The sequence below is a fragment of the Bos mutus genome, chromosome 15 (assembly GCF_027580195.1).
Source record: "Bos mutus isolate GX-2022 chromosome 15, NWIPB_WYAK_1.1, whole genome shotgun sequence".
NCBI lineage: Eukaryota > Metazoa > Chordata > Mammalia > Artiodactyla > Bovidae > Bos > Bos mutus.
In genome coordinates this window covers 62,063,077-62,084,083 of record NC_091631.1, presented here as the reverse complement: position 1 = coordinate 62,084,083, position 21,007 = coordinate 62,063,077, and the positions used below count along the sequence as shown (strand labels likewise).

General features: G+C 36.7%; 1 protein-coding gene across 3 annotated transcripts in view; it reads right to left on the bottom strand.

The window, feature by feature from the left end:
* The window catches only part of NPAT (nuclear protein, coactivator of histone transcription), a 61,097-nt gene that overhangs the window by 21,117 nt on the left and 18,973 nt on the right, over positions 1–21,007 (bottom strand). Inside the window, exons 3-12 of one of the 3 annotated variants that reach the window (XM_005903799.3) lie at positions 17,462–17,522; positions 15,749–15,821; positions 14,129–14,169; positions 13,399–13,617; positions 11,926–12,007; positions 10,921–10,996; positions 7,050–7,141; positions 6,881–6,968; positions 2,562–2,658; positions 1,609–1,737 (exon numbers count right to left, since the gene is read on the bottom strand). In XM_005903799.3, coding sequence (XP_005903861.1) covers positions 1,609–1,737; positions 2,562–2,658; positions 6,881–6,968; positions 7,050–7,141; positions 10,921–10,996; positions 11,926–12,007; positions 13,399–13,617; positions 14,129–14,169; positions 15,749–15,821; positions 17,462–17,522 — 958 coding nt within the window. The remainder of the gene's footprint in view (positions 1–1,608; positions 1,738–2,561; positions 2,659–6,880; positions 6,969–7,049; positions 7,142–10,920; positions 10,997–11,925; positions 12,008–13,398; positions 13,618–14,128; positions 14,170–15,748; positions 15,822–17,461; positions 17,523–21,007) is intronic. The other 2 variants (XM_070384272.1, XM_070384273.1) reach the window with 2 other exon arrangements.

Genomic DNA, 21,007 nt, shown 5'->3' with positions numbered 1-21,007 from the left:
GGAAAATCCCATGGATGGAGGAGCCTGGTGGGCTGCAGTCCATGGGGTCACTAAGAGTCGGACATGACTGAGCGACTTCACTTTCACCTTTTACTTTCATGATTTGGAGAAGGAAATGGCAACCCACTCCAGTGTTCTTGCCTGGAGAATCCCAGGGACGGAGCCTGGTGGGCTGCCGTCTATGGGGTCGCACAGAGTTGGACACGACTGAAGCGACTTAGCAACAGCAACAACAGTCAGTTTCAATCAAGTGGGAAGAGACTTTCTTAGAAAATAGGATTTCAAGTTTCATTTTGTGCAGGGCAGGGTACAATCTTCCACACATAATATATATGAGAAAGACATCCTACTACAATTCAACCTCAGAAGAAATGGAGGATTGGGCTTGGGTACAGGCAAAGGACTCTCAGTAGGAATGTAGTCTGACATATTCTAAAACTAGGTTTTGGAAGACATATTGTGAAACTTGGAAGTCATGAAGTTTTTTGACGAAGTTGGAAGGAGTAATGGCATTTAAGAACAGATGAACAGAAAAGATTATGTTGGCATACCTTGGTGTAGACAAAAACAGACAGAGTGGTACCAAACAGGCATAAAGTTTAGCAAGTGTGAGATGCCAGGATAACATGAGAGAAGCCAGGATAATGGTTATGAAAGGAATAGTGGTTGGGAAGGGATACGAACAGATGTTTTTGTGGTGCTGGCGGTATTCTATTTTTTGACCTGAGAGATTGTTATGTGGGTGTTTCCTTGCTGATAATTCAATGGGCGAAGTATATTTTTATTGTACAACATTTCTGCAAGTGTTACAGGATTCCCAGGTGGTACTAGCGGTAAAAACCTGCTTGCCAATGCAGGAGATTTAAGAGACATGGGTTTGATCCCTGGGTCAGGAAGATCCCCTGGAGAAGGGGATCTAGTATTCTTGCACCCCACTCCAGTATTCTTGCCTGGAAAAACCCATGAACAGAAGAGTTTGGTGGGTTATAGTCCATGGATCACAAAAAGTCGGACATAACTGAAAAGTGACTTAGCATGCATCACATAAATGAAATTTTGAAAAACTTGGCAAAATTTTAAAAGATCTGAGACAGACATATTCACTGCCTGACCTCAGTTACTGTAGGACAATTATGTGCCATACTGGTATTCCATGAGAGGCAGAAACATAAGAAGTGACTTAGTAAACATACAGGAATATGACCTAAAACCTCAAAAATCTATTAATTCAGGACCATCAGCAGAGTATACAACCTCCTCTAAATAAGAGGTATAGATACTGAGCACTCAGCTGTATTTGCTTACTAGGCTGGATATTAATACCACAAATCAACCTTATATATGGGATTTATTCTGAACATGTGCCTCAAAAAATTATGTTTGAAGTTATAGACTTTGGTTGAATTGGTCAATACTAGTCATACCAAATTGTGCATGTCAAGTCTATTGTATCATGAAGGAATGAATAATAAAAATTCATCATTTAATCAAAGTACTAAAAGTGTGGGAATAATTCAAACAATTTTCAAATTAAACAACATTTTCTGCCCTAGAGATTTTCGGATTGATATTAGGATTTAGACTGATATTAACACATCGAATTCTTACCAGATTCTTCTGTTTCAAAAGTACCTTTAACTGCTAGATTAGTTTCACCTGCTAAGACTACACTGGGATTGGTTTCCATATGCTGACTGCAAATGCCTTGTGATATATTTTTATTATTCTTTGTTTTACCTGTTAAAACAGGAATAGGGAAACAATTGGTTAAATGACCAAAATAAAAATAAGCATCAATTAATACATCTTGACAGTGGTCAGCAAATATTAAAGTTTGGTTTTAATTATAGTCCTTTGATTATGGTTTTTAACATGTTGCCTTATATATCATTGACAAGTATGATTTTTCCTCTAGACCAGTAGTTCTTATACTTTACTGTATATCATAATATACAGGTCCAAGAATTTGCATTTTGAACATGTTCTCAGATAATTCTGATCTGCTGGTTAGGAGACTACACTTTTAGCACTACTGCACTAGGCCATAAGATGGAAGACAGTGGCCAAATATTTTTATTTCTTTTGTGTTATCCAACTGTGTTTAGTATAATATGTGCATAGTAGTAGACCACATTTTTTTTTTTTTCACAACACATTTTTGATGACTGGAAATACTGCTCACAACTATCCCTCTCACCCACAAGACTGCTCTCTATTTTTACAGCTACTCTTTAAGAGAAACAAGACTTTCCTGGTGGTCCAGTGGTTAAGAATTAGCCTTCCAATGCAGGGCATGTGGGTTCTATCCCTGGTTGGGGAACTAAGATTCCATATGCCTCAGAGCAGCTAAGCTCACATGCCACAACTAGAGAGCCCCACGCACCACAATGAAGACCCAGTGCAGACAAAATTAAAGAGAAAGAAAAAAACTCTTTCATATGAAAAAACACGAACTTTCTCCAGATGCTCTGGGAAATGTTATTTCACCATTTAAGCTACTTCTCCAAAGAAACTGGAGAAACATTTTTTCTGAACTATCTTGAAAGAAATGGTCTACCTACCATAGTCAAATAGATCAAAGAGTGCCTGAAAGGCTGGATCTGATTCTGTCTGCTCCAATATATCCTGTATAGCTTCTTCAGACATATGGATCTCACTCTGCAAAAACAAAAACAAATAAAAGTGACTCCAATTGAATTGATATGGTTTAATACCAAGGAAGTAATTACAGGACATCTATTCCCTTCCAAGAAAATTTTCTTCTGATTATAACACTATTCACTCAAATTAAAACAAGAAGACTAGCAAATAGAAAGTGAATGTTCCCTAATTCTACTATTTAATCACTTTGGTGAATATATTCCCAAACATTACAATAAAATAAATCTAAGAATATTTATGAATACAAAGTAATATCAAGCTGCAATGTTCATACTTGAGATACAGCACTGTGTAAGTTTAAGTTATACCATGTAACTTGATGTACATATACTGTGAAATGATTACCAAAAGAAGCTTACTTAATATTCATCATCTCATACATATTTTTTAAAAAGAAAAAAAAAAAAAAGTTTTTTTTCCTTGTGAGAACTCTTAGGATATACCCTCTTAACTTTCAAATACTGTTGACTGTTGAACAACATAGGTTTGAACTGTGCAGGTCCACTTATATGCAGAATTTTTTCAATAAATATGTACTATAGCCCTACAAGGAGAAGGAAATGGCAACCCACTCCAGTACTCTTGCCTGGAAAATTCCATGGATGGGGGAGCTTGGTAGGCTACAGTCCATGGAGTCGCAAAGAGTTGGACATGACTGAGTGACTTCACTTTCTTTCTTTCTATAGTTCCTTTTGGAGAAGAAAATGGTAACCCACTCCAGTGTTCTTGCCTGGAGAATCCCATGGACAGAGGGGCCTGGTGAGGCTGCAGTCTATGGGGTTGCAAAGAGTCTGACACGACTAAGCAACCAACACATAGCCCTACAAAATCCAACTTTGGCTGAATTTGCACTTGTGGAACTGATACATGAAGGGCTGACTATAAGGTTTGAAGTGGGCTTTTGATTGCATGTGGGGTCAGCACCCCTAACCTCAAGCTGTTACAGCAGTGTTAACTGTAGTCACTGTGTTACACACTGCATCCCCTGCACTTATAACTGAAAAGTTGTACCTTTTGACCACCTTTGTCCAGTATTCCAACTTCATATCTCTTTTTCTATGAGTTTGGTTTAATAATGTTCTTTAATCAGCTTTCTTCATATTAGTTTGTTGTACACTGCTTTCTAGATCCTCCAATATAAATCTATCTCATTCTTTTTATCTGCTTGTTTTTGTCTCATTTTATTTAAAAATTTTTTTTACTTTTTTTGGCTGTGCCACGAAGCATGTGGGATCTTAGTTCCTTCATTGGGGGTGGAACCTGTGCCCCCTGAAGTGGAAGCAAGGAGTCTTAACTCCTTACTGCCAGGGAAGTGCCTGTATCCATATTTTAAATACTTCCTCTAAATGTTGGACAATCCTTTCTTATGTGCTCATCCTTAAAAGCAGCATGCCAAAAGCTACCTTTAAATTCTGTTTAAATTCTTCAATTTTGGTGAAGCATACATTTGGATCCCAAGGGAGAGGAAATTCATGTGGAGCAAGAGATAAGGTGGAACTCTCATGAAATGATTAAAAGCTTGCATTTTTAAAATAAAAATGGCCATAAAATGAAAAGAGAAACTAAAGAACCAGTTAACCTTTGACAATGAAGATGTGCAGAGACCATCAATAATTCTTGATGAAATGTGATTTAGAAGAAAGCCAGGAGCTTGAACAAATACTTCTTTATCTATGAACTTGAAAAATCTATCATAATGTAAATAATGTCAAGAATCAACAATCCAATGTTAATCAAACTATGAAGTGGTACATAACCTCTTCAAAAGTTATTGCTGAGGAAAAGCAATTTTCTAGTAAATTTCTCATTACATTCAAACTTTAAAAATAATAATTGAAAGAATCCTGAAATACATGTTCCAAACTTGTCAGTCTGCCTTTTAACTTTAATGATGCTTTTAAAAAAATAATTTCTAAAACTTAAAACAATTTGTATTTATCTTTTATTTTTGGCTGTGCTGTGCTGTTGCTGCATGGGCTTTTCTCTAGTTGCAGCAAGTGAGGGTTACTCTTTAGTTGTGGTACACAGACTTCTCTTGTGGTGACGCATGGTCTCTAGGCTTCAGTATTTGTGACTCGTGGGCTCAGCAGTTGTAGCTTCTGGGCTGTAGAGCACAGGCCCAGTAGTTGTGGTACACGGGTATATGGGATCTTCCCAGATCAGTTATCAAACCAGTGTCTCTTGTATTGGCTGGTGGATCCTTTACCACTGAGCCACCACGGAAGCCCCTTTAATGTTGCTTTTAACAAGCACATATTTTGAATTTAAGGAAGTCTTAAAAAAAAATCACAGTCAGTGATTTGTATAACCCAAGATATCTTGCCTATCCCAAGGTTACAAAGAAGTATAAAAATATTTTTAAAATTTACCTATTTGTACAAGTGGCTCTGTTCTCTTAGTGAAGCTGATGCATGTATTACTCCATTGCTGTTCTTTCAGTTATTGAAATCTGAATTTTAAACTTTTCCCCAGTATACAATATTATGAATACCATGAACAGAGGGCTGTGTCTTCATTTTCTTTTAACCTCTCACAGTATCTAACAGAGTGTCTTCATTACAGTAAGCACCTGATGTATTTGTGGAGAAAATATAAGCAAGGAGTTGAAGATTATAAAAATTTAGAATAGGGGATATGTTAAACTTTAAGATAGTGGAAGACTACTAAATAATTTAAAAAGTGAAAGTTGCTCAGTTGTGTCTGACTTTGTGACTCCATGGACTGTCCATGGAATTCTCCAGGCCACAATCCTGCAGTGGGTAACCCTTCCCTTCTCCAGGGAATCTTCCCAATCCATGGATCAAACCAGGGTCTCCAGCATTACAGGTGGATTCTTTACCAGTGGAGTCACAAGGAAGCCCAAGAACACTGGAGTGGGTAGCCTATCCCTTCTCCAGCGGATCTTCCCGACCCAGGAATTGAACTGGGGTCTCTTGCACTGCAGGAGAATTCTTTTACCAACTGAGCTATCAGGGAAGCCAGGTTGCTTTCAAAAAGCTTGTTCATATTTTGTTAAAATTTACTGAATTATAGGAAAATGTATAAAAAGTTTTTTTTTTTTTAAGTATTCTGAAGGAAGTGATTAAAAAAAAAAAAAACTGAGTGGTTTTACTCAGAATTCATCATCTAAAAATAAACTGCTATCATGAATTCATTATTATGAATTCATTTGGTGGTACAGCAACAAAATGACTACATTATCTCAGAGTCTAAGTAAAAGCATATGCAACAACCACAATCTCAGCTGCTTTTCAAAAAGATATTTGCAAATCTTAAAATATGTATTGTTCAATTCTTCCTTTACCAGCTCATCCTCTTTCATCTTCACTGTCACTGGACTGCAAGTGATTATAGCCCCTATTTATATACTCTCAGCAGTAAATCTCACAGACAAGTATTCATTTAGTTAGTAACTTCTTTTTAAAGTGTCATGCTCACTTTATTTTGTTAAATATTACTTGGATTCTTCACATAAATTTAACATATCATTTCATTGTTTCTTTACTTTTTATATAGTTTGTGCACGTGCAGAAGAAATGTAATTTATTTTATATACATTGTTCAGTACTGCTTACTGAACAAAAACACATCCACTGCTGCTGCTGCTGCTGCTGCTGCTAAGTCGCTTCAGTCGTGTCCGACTCTGTGCGACCCCATAGACGGCAGCCCACCAGGATGCCTCGTCCCTGGGATTCTCCAGGCAAGAACACTGGAGTGGGTTGCCATTTCCTTCTCCAATGCATGAAAGTGAAAAGTGAAAGTGAAGGCGCTCAGTTGTGTCAGACTCTTCGCGACCCCACAGACTACAGCCTACCAGGCTCTTCTGTCCATGGGATTTTCCAGGCAAGAGTACTGGAGTGGGGTGCCATCGTCTTCTCCAACTAGATGGGTTAAGAATGTCTTATTCTACCATCTCAATAAAGCAATTTTAACATATTTAAATCAAATCATTGTACTGCATGCCTAAACTTATACAGTGATGTATACCAACTATTTTTTAATAAAACAGGAAAAACTATTGCAATTTTGATACTGAAGATTCACTAACACATTTTCAGGAACAGATTACATTTGGATAATGAAGGAAATCTGTATTTTAATTATTATTTTAAAGCATCTTATACATATGGTTAGCCATGGCTTTGAAATGAAACCAGAATACTATCAGTTTTAACGATGAGTATACCTACTGCACACACACATACACCCTTAACCATACCTGAAGTCCCAGGAGTTCATCAATTGAAGTCTCTGGTTCACTAGGGTTGCTATCTGTCTGCTTAGGTACTTGAGCAATACTGTTGTCACTGTAATACGCAAAGGAAAACTTTTATTGTAGTTCTCAACTAGGCAAAAACAATTAGGTATTTTAGACACAAATATTTTACCTAGTCAAAAATTTATTAATGTTTTCTGCAAGCTTTTCTTGAAGAGACTTGTTGCTTAGTATCTTTTCTCGTGCATTTTCAATAACCATTTGCTGAAAAAGAAATCAGTATTAGTAAAAGCACAAGATGGAGTATTATGTTATTTGTCTAAAAAGAATCAATGGAAGCTGGATAGTTTTAATGAATCTAGGTAGAAACTCAAAAGTTATGGTGGTGCCTTCCATATTAATACCAGATTACTATGTTAACCACTTACAAATATTTTCACAGATCCTTCACCAACTTCTTTTTCACTTTGGAACTGCATAGTTCCAAACTCTTTAGCTTTTCATACAAGGTTTTAAATAAGCTGACTCTATTCTGGAAAAATGTCCTATTATATTGCATAATCCAGCAATAACAGTGTATTTACAGTTTCTTCAACATACTTCTGTTTCTTACTTGGTGCATTTGCACAGGTTAGCTATTCTGACTGGACTGTTTCTTACTGGTAAATATCCCTACAGTCTTAATGATGTTCTTCAGTCCCTTAAGTTGTGTACTATTCTTTGCGCCACCAAGGACTGCCAGCATGCCAGGCTTCCTGAGCCTTCACTATCTCCTGGAGTTTGCTCATATTCATGTCCATCAACTTGGTGATGCCACCTAATCATCTCATCCTCTACTGCCTCTTCTCTTTTTGCTTTCCATCTTTCCCAGCATCAGGGTCTTTTCTAATGAGTTGCCTCTTCACATCAGATGGCCAAAGTATCAGAGTTTCAGCTTCAGCATTAGTTCTTTCAATAAATATTCAGGGTTGATTTCCTTTAGGATTGACTAGTTTGATCTCCCTGCAGTCCACGGGACTCTTAAGAGTCTTCAGCACCACAATTCGAAAGCACCAGTTCTTTGGTGCTCAGCCTTCTATATGGTCCAACACTCACATTCATTTGTACAGGACGACTGGAAAAACCACAGCTTTGAGTATGCAGACCTGTGTCTGTTTTTTAACATGCTGTGTAAGTGTGTCACAGTTTTGCTTCCAAGGAGCAAATGTCTTTTAATTTCATGGCTGCAGTCACCATCTACAGTGATTTTGGAGCCCAAGAAAATAAAACCTGTCACTGTTTCCACTATTCCACCTTCCTTTTGTCATGAAGTCATGGGCTGTATGCCATGATCTTAGTTTCTGAATGTTGAGTTTTAAGCCATCTTTTTCACTCTCCTCTTTCACCTTCATCAAGAGGCACTTCAGTTTCTCTTCATCGCCTGCCATTAAAAGTGGTACCATCTGCATATCTGTGGCTGTTGATATTTCTCCCAGCAATCTTGATTCCAGCTTATGCTTCACCCAGTCTGGCATTTCACATGATGTACTCTGCACACAAGTTAAATAAGCAGGGTGACAATATACAGCCTTATTGTACTCCAGTCCCAATTTTGAACCAGTCCACTGTTCCATGTCCAGTTATAACTGTTGCTTCTTGACCTGCATACAGATTTCTCAGGAAGCAGGTAAAATGGTCTGGTATTCTTTTTTCTTAAGAATTTCCCAGTTTCTTTGTGACCCTTACAGTCAAAGGCTTTCACATAGTCAATGAAACAGCAGTAGATGCTTTTTTTGGAATTCTCTTGCTTTCTCTATGATCCAACAAATGGTGGCAATTTGATCTCTGGTTCTGCTGCCTTTTCTAAATCCAGCTTTTTCATCAGCAAGTTCTCAGTTCACATACTGCTCAAGTCTAGTGTGAAGGATTTTAAGCATAACCTTGCTAGCATGTGAAATAAGCGCAACTGTATGGTAGTCTGAACATTCTTGGGCATTGCCTTTCTTTGGGATTGGAATGAAAACTGACCTTTTCTAGTCCTATAGCCATTGTTGACTTTTCCAAGTTTGCTGACATGTGTGCAACACTTTAACAGCATCATCTTTTAGGATTTGAAATAGCTCAGCTGGAATTCCATCACCTCCACTAGCCATGCTCTTAGTAACGCTTCCTAAGGCCCACTTAACTTCACATCCTAGGATGTCTGGCTCTAGGTGAGTGACCACACCATTTTGGTTATTTGAGTCATTAAGACTTTTCCTATATAGCTCTTCTGTGTATTCCTGCCAGCCGTGCTTAATCTCTACTGCTTCTGTTAGGTCCTTACCATATTTTTCCTTTATCATGCCCATCCTTGCATGAAATGTTCCCGTGATGTCTCCAATTTTCTTGAACAGATTTCTAGTCTTTCCCATTCTATTGTTTTCCTCTATTTCTTTTGCCTTGTACACTGAAGGCTTTCTTCTCTCTCCTTGCTATTCTCTGGAATTCTGCATGCACTTGGCTGTATCTTTCCCTTTCTTCATTGTCTTTCACTTCTCTTTTTTTCTCAGTTATTTGTAAAGCCTCCTCAACAACCACTCTGCCTTCTTGCATTTCTTTTTCTTTGGGATGGTTCTGGTCATTATCTTCTGCATAATGTTATGAACCTCTGTCTGTAGTACTTCAGGCAGTCTGTCTCCCGGATCTAATCCCTTAAAGTATTTGTCACCTCCACTGTATATTCATAAGGAATTTGATTTAGGTCACACCTGAATGGCCTAGTGGTTTTCCCCACTTTCTTCAATTTAAGCCTGAATTTTGCTACAAGGAGCTAATGATCTCAGCCACAGCCAACTCCTGGTCTTGTTTTTGCTGACTGTATAGAGCTTCTCATTTCTGGCTGCAATGAATATTATTTATCTGATTTCGGTATTGACCATCTGGTGATGTCCAGGTGTAGAGTTTTTTCTTGTGCTCTTGGGAGAGTATGTTTGCTATGACCAGTGTATTCTCTTGACAAAACTGTTATCCTTTGCCCTGCTTCATTTTGTACTTCGAGGCCAAACTTGCTGTTACTCTAGGTATCTCTTAACTTCCTACTTTTTCACTCCAATCCACTATGATGAAAATGACATCTTTTTTTGGTGTTAGTTCTAGGTCTTCTAAGTCTTCATAGAACCAGTCAACTGCAGCTTCTTTAGGATCAGTGGTTGGGGTATAGACTTGGATAACTGTGATACTGAATGGTTTGCCTTGGAAACGAACCAAGATCATTCTGTTATTTTCGAAAGTGCACCCAAGCACTGCACTTTGGACTTTTTTGTTGACTATGAGGGCTAATCCATTTCTGCAAGGGATTCTTGCCCACAGTTATAGATAAAATGGTCATTTGAATTAAATTCCCCCATTCCCATTCTAATTTTAGTTCACTGATTCCTAAGATGTTGATGCTCGCTTTTGTCATTTCCCACTTGACCACATCCAATTTTCCTTGATTTATGGACGTGACATTCCAGGTTCCTATGCAATATTGTTTTTTACAGCATTGGACTTTACATTCGCCACCAGGCACATCCATAACCGAGTGCTATTTGTGCTTTGGCCCAGCCTCTTCATTCTTTCTGGAGCTATTAGTAATTGCCCTCCATTCTTCCCTAGTAGGATACTGGACACCTTCTGACCTGGGAAGTTCGACTTCTGGTATCATGTCTTTTTGCCTTTTTTTACTGTTCATGTGGTTCTTGTGTCAGTAATATTGAGAGGTTTGCCATTTCCCCCCACCTCTAGTGGACCACAGTCCACAGTTTTGTACTTACAGTCTATCCCAAAGCAATTCTACGACAGTTTTTTTTGTGTCACATCATATGGCTTGCTGGATCTGCTTCCTGACCAGGGATTGGATCCTTGAAGTGGCAGTGTGGAGTCCTAAACACTGGGCTGCTAGGGAATTCCCTCTACTGTAGTTTTACAGAAATAGTACATTTTACACAGACACACACTATATATTTATATAAATCGTATACATATGAATAGTTATAAACTCAGGAATATCTTAAGTTGCAAAGTTTGGGAAGGTCACTTACTTTTTCTACTACAAATGCATTTGGATCCTGCAAATTTCGTATTGTTGAATGAGGCCCAGACTTCCGTTGAGATTCACTGAAACACATTTTAAAAGCTTATCTTTTAACTAGTATGAATAATCCAATGATCATTACATATATAGACAAATCTTAGTCATGGTGGAAAAGATATTTTCTCTATTTGTGGTAGGAACAAAGGGCAGTAGAGTTGAAAAGCATTAATAGTCTTGAATTGAGAAATGAATCTGAGATCTAGCTTTATTATTTATTAACTATATGGTCTCTACCAGGTACCCTCTGACCTACTTTATAATGGGATAAAACTAAAGCTTTACAGGGTTAATGCAAGAATTCAATAAACATAAAGTATATGTAAAGACTTTATAAAAAGGTCAAAGTTCTTATAAATGTTAGATATTGTTACAGTACTTTTATAATTTCATGTGGTTAAGTGTGAAATCTTGCCAAAGAGGCTGAGGTCAGCCTTGAACGAGAGACAACCAATAGTAAACATTCCAACAAAAATACCCAGGGCATGGCAATTGAGAAAAAGCAAAAACATTTTAAACTATTATCTCTCTTTTCTGAAATATTCTTCAAAAAAAGACACATGGGCTAAATAGGACAGAAAGAGTACTTCTCAGAGAATGTCTGAGAAGATTTATAATTATCAGTTTAGGAGTTTAAATATATGTTTGTAGACCCTAAAATATGCTGATAAAAAATGATTATTTCCAAAAATCTGAGTTAACATTAATTTTAATGTTTTTCTATACTACTACAGAAAAAACACTTCTAATGAAACACATTCCCAGATCATTGATTTCTGAAACAATCTGATTTCAGGGAGATTATAAAGTAAAAAAAAGAAGTGCTTTGAAACAGCTATAATAGTAGAGTCTCAAGTACTTAATGCAATTTTGTTACTTTATTCATAATGTAAGTATCCTTGTGCAATTTTTTTGTAATGGTTACTGGAAACATGTCTTTTTAGAAAGCATTTACCTTTTGCGTCTACCAGGAGACATTAAACTGGCATGATTTTTCCTTTCCTGAGCACCAGTATTATTATTTAAAGCCTCTCCAGCTGTATTTCAAGAGAACAAAACAGTAAGTCAAGGAAACAGAATAGTTTTTTAAAACTTGAATTAACTGAATAAAAATAGCACTACATAGTGATTATTTTAAATTCAGTTAGTATATATTGAGTGCCTACTATGTGCAAGGCACTACAGAAGATATTGTGTGTGTTAGTTGCTCAGCTGTGTCCCACTCTTTGCAACCCATGGACTGTAGCCCACCCGGCTCCTCTGTCCATGGAATTCTCCAGGCAAGAATCCTGGAGTGGGTTGTCATTACCTTCTCCAATAGAAGATATTAAGATATATAAAATATAGCTCCCATGACTTAAGGTTTTACAGTAAAATACAAAGTAGAGTATACAGAATAGTTTCAACAAAAAATACCATGGCAGAACAAACGAACTGTAAGAAGTATAAACTAAATATACTGCTAAGTGTTTTTACCCAGAGGTGTTAAAGAGATTGGAGCAAAGATGGAAATAAGGGAGAATGTAATGGTTGTCAATACATTTTACATGCACAAAGAGAAAAAAAGACTGGTCTAAGAACCGAGAGGGGTGACACCTCAATTCTAATCCCAGTTCTGTTACTAACTAGCCTTTTGCTCCTAAATATCATGTGCTTTTAATACTATCAAGTATATAACAAACAAGAAGTACTAGATGACCTCTAAGTTTATTCTTAGCTCTAAGATTCAGCCAGGAATACGTAGGATTTTCAACATGTAGAGATGGAGGTTAACCAGAAAAACATTCCTCATTTCAGCAGGACAGACTACTATGAACAAAGTGTTCACATATAATGTGCATTCCTTTTAAAAGCAAATAAGAGGGTTTTTTTTTCCAATTAATGCAGATAAGTGAGAACTAGAAGAGACTTCAAGGTTGGACATCAGTTAGAACAGATAAAAGAATCCCAGATTAACACGTCTCACAGATTTAATAATATGCTTAATGGCAAATTGAACAAGTGAGCGCGCACATATTATCTAAATTTACCCACTTCTAGCCTCTTATCTTGGAGAAGGCCATGGCACCCCACTCCAGTACTCTTGCCTGGAAAATCCCATGGACAGAGGAGCCTGGTAGGCTGCAGTCCATGGGGTCGAGGATACGACTGAGCGACTTCACTTTCACTTTTCACTTTCATGCACTGGAGAAGGAAATGGCAATCCACTCCAGTGTCCTTGCCTGGAGAATCCCAGGGACAGGGGAGCCAGGTAGGCTGCAATCTATGGGGTCGCACAGAATCGGACACAACTGAAGCGACTTAGCAGCAGCAGCCTCTTATCTACTTTTTGCCATATTTTATACCATGAATATAAAGATATTATCACATCATCTCATTCACACAATTTGATTAAAACAAAATTTAAAAGCACAAAATGTAAACTTACTGGTCATAGTGTCTTGTGACTGTGAATGGTTGACCACTACAAAATCTGACCTCAAAGGAGCTGAAATTTGGCCAGTTGGCCTAATAACTTGTGTAGCTGTCAAAGGAGAATTGGTAAATTGTCCTAAAAGATACGGTAAAGGCTCTGAACTGACAGGAGCTGCTTGAGATGCAAGCCTTCTCTGACGTTTGATTTCTGCAATCCCATTTCTTGTTCGGGCTGAAACACACAAGCATTTAAAAAATTAACTCAATGTCAGAGTAGTTTGGGAATTTTAAGATGTCTATACAATATATGTTCTACACATTTAACAGTGAACCTAAAAAATAGCCCCTAGAATTATCACCTGTTTATGTGATAATTTCACAAGAAACAAACTAAAATTGAGTACACTTGAAATTTTAAAAATCCAAGAATACATTTCTTCTGTAATAATTAAAACTGATAACATCTCCACAATCAGGAAAACAAATTTATGGAATGAGAATTAAAGATGTGAATACATGAGAGCCAATGAGAAAAATAAGATATACTATTTTAAATGCATATTTTTACAATTAATGAAAATATTATTTTCTAATATGATAACGGTACTTAGAAAAACAGAAGTTTAAACAAAATGTAAATGCAGCACACATGTATTGTTAACAAAAACGCTCATCTGACATTAAATTTGAGTTAAAGTAAAGTAATTCTGAACATTATTTAGAGTTTAAAGTTGAATACCAACCTCTCTGACTGGCAGCAAACCCTGGGGAACTTTGCATGCTCCTAATAAACAAAAGTAGTTAGACATTAAAAAATTTCTGTTGCTACGATACATTCTGATTTAGTTACAGTCAGACCTGAAGTAAATTATGAGTTAAAAGGCAAGAAATTTCTCTCAGATAAAAAAGATAAGCACTTTTTTTCTGGGTAACCAAATCTTATCTGCTTTAGGAAAAAAACAGTGGCATATAAAAATGCAAACATGTATAATTTTATTAATCAAGTTTCTATCCAATGCAGTAAGCAAGAGCTTTGAAATACCATTAAGAATACAATTTGCCTTGAATTTAGGAACTCAATATATTTAAGAAAGTTATATATAATATTTTATAATTATCAATTATCTTTTATAACTATAAAAATGCCTTCCCAGAGAAATTCTGATTTTATATAACTGCATACATAAATACTTCAGAATCCAAGTTGATTTCAAAAGAGATCCTGCTTTCATCAAATTTATGACTATGACATTGTTTCACCAAACTTCTAAAGAAGGAACAAAGCAAACAGGTAAGAAAATTCACAATATAAACTGATTCTCCTTTTGCTATGAATTGGTTACCCATGTATTTTGTAAACAATCAGATACTGTGCCATTTTCCTCAGAAATCTGTCAAATAAGTGTCTGCCAACAAGAGCCACAAAACTTACTGAATCAAATAAGCATTTTTAACAGCACACAAACCAACCTTGGAGAACACCTGGCTAGGAGGTTTCTTTTTTTATGTAATACCTTGTCAGTAAAACACTGCAGTAACTTATAAATACTTCATAGGTGTTAAGTTGTGAATGTCTTTGAAGACTGTTTGCAAGGGAATGAAAGAGGAAAGGGAAGTCAGGAAAGGGGAATAAAAGTAAGACTACCAAATAAAATGTAGTACAGAGTCACACAAAAAGCACTTGGAGCCATTCTAGCAGTTTCAGCTGAGGAAGGAAAGGAGGCCCCTGCTGAAGTGGGGTATTCACTTGTAGCTCTGGGAGAAAGTGTAAGAAAGGATGGTTTTCATACTAGACTCAAGTTGAGTAAGATATGTTATAAAATTGATTCCTATTCTAAAGATAGTGAGACTAGCATTCCAAGGCCATGACATAGTTAAGTTCTAAAAGCAGAAGTGTTATTATTCGGGTTTGTTCCTTTATCCAGTAGTGTTATTATTCGGCTTTGTTCCTTTATAAGGGAAGAACAAAAGTGGCATGGATTACACATATCAATTTTCTGCATGTGTAATGAAGATGCAACTGTATAAGGGAAGTCACATGGGGCTTGAGTTAGTAGATTTCTATCCATGAAGACTGGACTAGATTTGTATTCAGCCAGAGATCTGCCTCTAAATTGTTACGGGAACCTGGGAATATCATTAATTTCCTCATTTCTAAATATTTTATTAAAGTACACAATTTATTTAAAATCATCTAATCAAAGACAAATATCAATAACCTGTAGCATAATTTCAAAATTAGATCAGTGTTAAATGCACAGTGTGGGTCATAAGATTTAAATGTGAAGTGACTCTTAATTGTGCTTGCATTCCAAAATTATTATGCACATTCTGATAAGCTGATGGTATAAGCCTTTTATTACCTGATCTGAGAAAGTGTATGGTCTAACTTCTTCCACAGAGATGACATAATTGCTGGGACATCATTTGATGTTTCTAAATCATAAGAGGAAATGTTTCATAAAAAATCCATCATTTAATTTGAACAGACACAGAAAATCAATAAGGAAAACTTTTCTCTCAGCTGCTGATATTATGTTGGGAACTGAGAAATAAGCCTATTTTGTAAAGAACTGCAAAGCTATAATGATGTTGCTTTTTTGGCTCAAGTCACTGAGAATCAGATACAATATGAGGGAAAAGGAAACTTGTGAAAACTATGAAGTTTTTTTAAGATCAATAATCTTGTATTTTCTTTGAATAAAAAGACAAACTATTTTAAATCTTTGTTCTACTTACGTGAAAGTAGAATAAGTAGTAGTAGAATAAGTAGTACTTATTTCAAAGTCAAAATAATTTGATTTATAAATTTATAAAATTATACAAACTCATGTAAATATAGAAATTAGTTTTCTATATCCAATGTTTTCAGGTCCAAATCACCGTGATTTCTCAGCAACTCCTTGGTTACTCAGAATTACAGATAAAATTCTGCAGGACTAATCAGTCAGAATTACAGATAAAATTCTGGAGGACTAATTAGTCTTTTTCAGGATGTGTTCTAAAGCCACACTGATAGGAAATTCAAGGTATTTATATTCTTTACTATATACTTCTAAAAAGCTCAAACAAGAGAAAGTTACCAACATAAAAGTGGGATATAAACCTTTGTACTGCAGTAACATATTGTTTCTGAGGTCATTTATATTTATATTCTGAGGTCTAAATATTCCTGTAAGATAGTTAAGATAGTCTGGGAAAAGAAAACCTTGGTAGAATGATCAAATAACCTATTTAAGAGAAAGAAATGAAATTCACACTTTGAAATTCTAGGCTTATTACTTTCTACAGTTTCTAGTTTTGTGATATTAGAAAAGTTATCTGGCTTTCTAATCCTTAATTTTCTGATACTTAAGGTCTAGTGAACTTCCCCGGTGGTCCAGTGGTTAAGAATCTACCTTGCAATGCAGGGAACTTGGGGAGGATCCCTGCTGGGGGAACTAAGATCCCACATGCTGTGGAGCAACTGAGCCGATGCACAGCAACCACTGAGCCTGAATGCTCTGGAGTCCCTGTGCCACAACCAGAGAACTCTACAGTCCTTGCGCCACAACCCGAGAGTTCTGTGAGCTGCAATGAAAGATCACACGTGATGCAACAAAGATCCCTTCTGCTGCAACTAAGACTTGATGCAGTCAAATAATGAATAAATTAATAGATCTAAAAAATCAATACCTCTCATTGGATTATTTTAAGGACTGAAATAAAACCTCTGAAAGAACCTAGCACAGTGTTGCAATAAACAGTACTCAATAATGTGAAGCTTCCATTTTAAAATGTTATCAACTGTACTACTTAATTCTTTACTGCTGAATCTTTTCTTAATATGTTGCAAACTATGGAAATAACGAATATGAGAGAATAAATTTAACTTTCCTCTTCAAGACACTAATTTAGGAAAGTATTAGTTATATTTATCACTCAATATAAACAGACTTTAATTGGCTATCTCTCAGTGAATTTTTAAAATTATTTCAAAATTTAAAAAATCACTTCTAATTAAAACAATTAGATAAATGCTGTATAAAACTGACAAAAAAAAAAAAAAAAAAAAAACCCTGAACCTGAATTCTTACCTTTTGCTTTCATAGCTACATATTCATTCAAAATTGTTGTCAAATTTTTTCCAAATAAAGACTGAAAAGAAAAAGATCAAGCATTACCAAAACCATAAAATACTACCAATAATTTCCCACTATGAAATATTTCACCATAAAAGTTACTAAAAGATATAGATTAAAAATTAATCGATAAGGAAATGGTAAAGAGTAGGTCATCAAAGGACTTCCTCGGTGGGTTAGATGGTAAAGAACCTGCCTGCAATGTGGGAGACCTGGGTTTGATTCCTGGGTTGGGAAGAATCCCTGGAGAAGGAAATGGCAACCCACTCCAGTATTGTTACCTGGAGAATCCCCACGGACAGATGAGCCTGGAGGACTGCAGTCCACAGGGTCGCAAAGAGTTGGGACACAACTGAGTAACTAAGCACAGCTGCTGCTGCTCCTGCTGCTAAGTCACTTCTGTCGTGTCCGACTGTGCGACCCCAGAGATGGCAGCCCACCAGGCTCCCCAGTCCCTGGGATTCTCCAGGCAAGAACACTGGAGTGGGTTGCCATTTCCTTCTCCAATGCATGAAAGTGAAAAGTGAAAGTGAAGTCACTGAGTCTGTCCAACTCTTAGCGACCCCATGGACTGCAGCCCACCAGGCTCCTCCATCCATGGGATTTTCCAGGCAAGAGTACTGGAATGGGGTGCCATTGCCTTCTCCGAATAAGCACAGCACAGGTCATCAAAAATGAAAATAGTCACTCCTCAAGGACTGAATTCTTCTGTGGGTAAAGAAGCTTGTCTATTTGAATAAGATATCGTGACTATGTTTCTTTAGCTAAGATAGTACAATAGCAGGAATGCAGTTTTCAGTTTGGGAGGTAGGGATCCAGTCAAACAAATAAGGACCTACTTCTTTCTGCCCTTTTAATGCCAAAAAAAGCAAAAAACCTGAGTGTAAGACATATCCTTTCCAAGGATCAGTACCTTTTCTATTTTCACTTCTATCATCTCATAAAGTCACCCCATCCCCCACCACCTTTGTATCAATAATAAAGGGCAGGTTTTAATCGACTCAAGTTTGAGGTCATATAATAGAACAGGGAAAAGCAAGGATTTTTTAGAACAGACAGTTCTGGATTTAGGTTCTACATTTACCGTATGTGTGAAAAATTACCCAGATTTTCTAAGGCTTACTTTCATATATAAAAACAGACACAGGACTTTTTAATTAATACAATTTTTTTGTGTGTTGAAGATTGAGGATATACGTAATATATCTAAGACAATGTCTAACACATAGTAGCTAATTAGTTTTCTTTCCTCTCCCGAACTTTCATTGCAGATTCCTATTTTATTGTTCTGTATTATTAAAAAAAATTATTTTATATTGGAGTATAGTTGATTAACAATGTTGTGCTAGTTTCAGATGTAAAATGATTCAGTTATACATATACATGTAACTATTCTTTTACAAATTCTTTTCCCATTTAGGTTATTAAAGAATATTGAGCAGTTTTTCCTGTGCTATATAGTTCCTTGTTGATCAGATCAGATCAGATCAGTTGCTCAGTTGTGTCCGACTCTTTGCAACCCCATGAATTGAGGCACGCCAGGCCTCCCTGTCCATCACCAACTCCCGGAGTTCACTCAGACTCACATCCATCGAGTCAGTGATGCCATCCAGCCATCTCATCCTCTGTCATCCCCTTCTCCTCCTGCCCCCAATCCCTCCCAGCATCAGGGTCTTTTCCAATGAGTCAACTCTTCGCATGAGGTGGCCAAAGTACTGGAGTTTCAGCTTTAGCATCATTCCTTCCAAAGAAATCCCAGGGCTGATCTCCTTCAGAATGGACTGGTTGGATCTCCTTGCAGTCCAAGGGACTCTCAAGAGTCTTCTCCAACACCACAGTTCAAAAGCATCAATTCTTCGGCACTCAGCCTTCTTCACAGTCCAACTCTCATATCCATTGATAATCTATTTTAATTACAGCATTGTGCACATGTCAACCCAAAACTCCCAATCTATCCCTCCTCCCCACCTTCCCCCTTGGTAACCATAAGTTTGTTCTCTAAGACTGTGAGTCTGTTACTAAGTAAGTTCTCTTGTACCATTTTCTTTAGTTTCCACATATAAGTGATATATTTGTCTTTCTAACTTACTTAGCATGGTAATCTTCAGGTCCTTCCACATTGCTGCAAATGGCATTATTTCATTCATTTTAATGGCTGAATAATATTCCATAGTGTTTATGTACATCTTCTTTACCCATTCACGTGTTGATGGACATTTAAGTTGCTTCTATGTCTTGACTATTGCAAACAGTGCTTTACAAAACATGTGGTGCACCTATTCTTTTGAACCATGTTTTTCTCCAGATATATGTTCAGGAATGAATTTTCTAGATGGTAATTCTATTTTTAGCTTTTTTAAGCTCTATTTTTAGTTTTTCTCCATTGTTGCTGTACCAATTTATATCCCCATCAACACTATAGGTGGGTTCCCTTTTCTTCATACCTTTTCCAGCATTTGCTTGTAGATTTTTTGATGATGGCTAGTTTGAGGTGATATCTCATTGTAGTACTGACCTGCATTTTGTAATAATTAGCAATGTTGAGCATGTTTTCATGTGCCTCTTAGCCATCTTCATGTCTTCTTTGGACAAATGTCTGTTTAGATCTTCTGCCCATTTTTAGATTTAGCTGTATTATTTATTGACTGAATGAACTATTTGTAAATTCTGGAGGTTAATCCATTATCAGCTGCATCGTTTTCAAATATTTTCTTCCATTCTGGGGGCTGCCTCTTCATTTGCTTATGGTTTCCTCTGCTATGCAAAAAGCTTTTAAGTAGTTCTCATTGTTTTAATTATTGTTTTTATTTCCATTACTCTAGGAGATGGATCCAAAACAATACTGCTGCCGTTTATGTCAAAGAGTGTTCTGCCAATGTTATCCTTTGGGAGTTTTATAGTATCTGGTCTTACATTTAGGTCTTTAATCCAGTTTATTTTTTTTATATGGTGTCAGACACTGTCTAATTTCAACCCTTTACATGTAGCTGTCCAGTTTTCCCAGCACCATTTATTGAAGAGATTCTCTTTTCTCCATTGTATGGTCTTGCCTTCTGTGTCATAGATTAATTGACCATAGGGTTTATTTCTGGGCTTTCAATCCTGTTCCATGGAGCTATATTTCTGTTTCTGTGCCAGTACCATACTCTTTTGATGACTCTAGATGTCTAATAAGAGTCAGGAAGCCTGATTTCTCCAGCTGTTTTTCTTTCTCAAGACTGCTTTAAGCTATTCAGGGTCTTTTGTGTTTCCATAAAATTAAAAATTTTTTTGTTCCAGTTCTGTGAAAATGCTACTGGTGGGACTTCCTTGGTGGTCCAGTGGTTAAGACTCCATACTATCAATACAGGGGATATGGGTTTGATCCCTAAATTGCAGAAGTAAGATCCCATATGTCCCAGGGAGGAAAAAAAAGCCACTGGTAATCTGATAGGGATTGCATCAAATCTATACATTATACTGGGTAGTATAGTCAATTCTGACAGTACTTGTTCCTCCAAT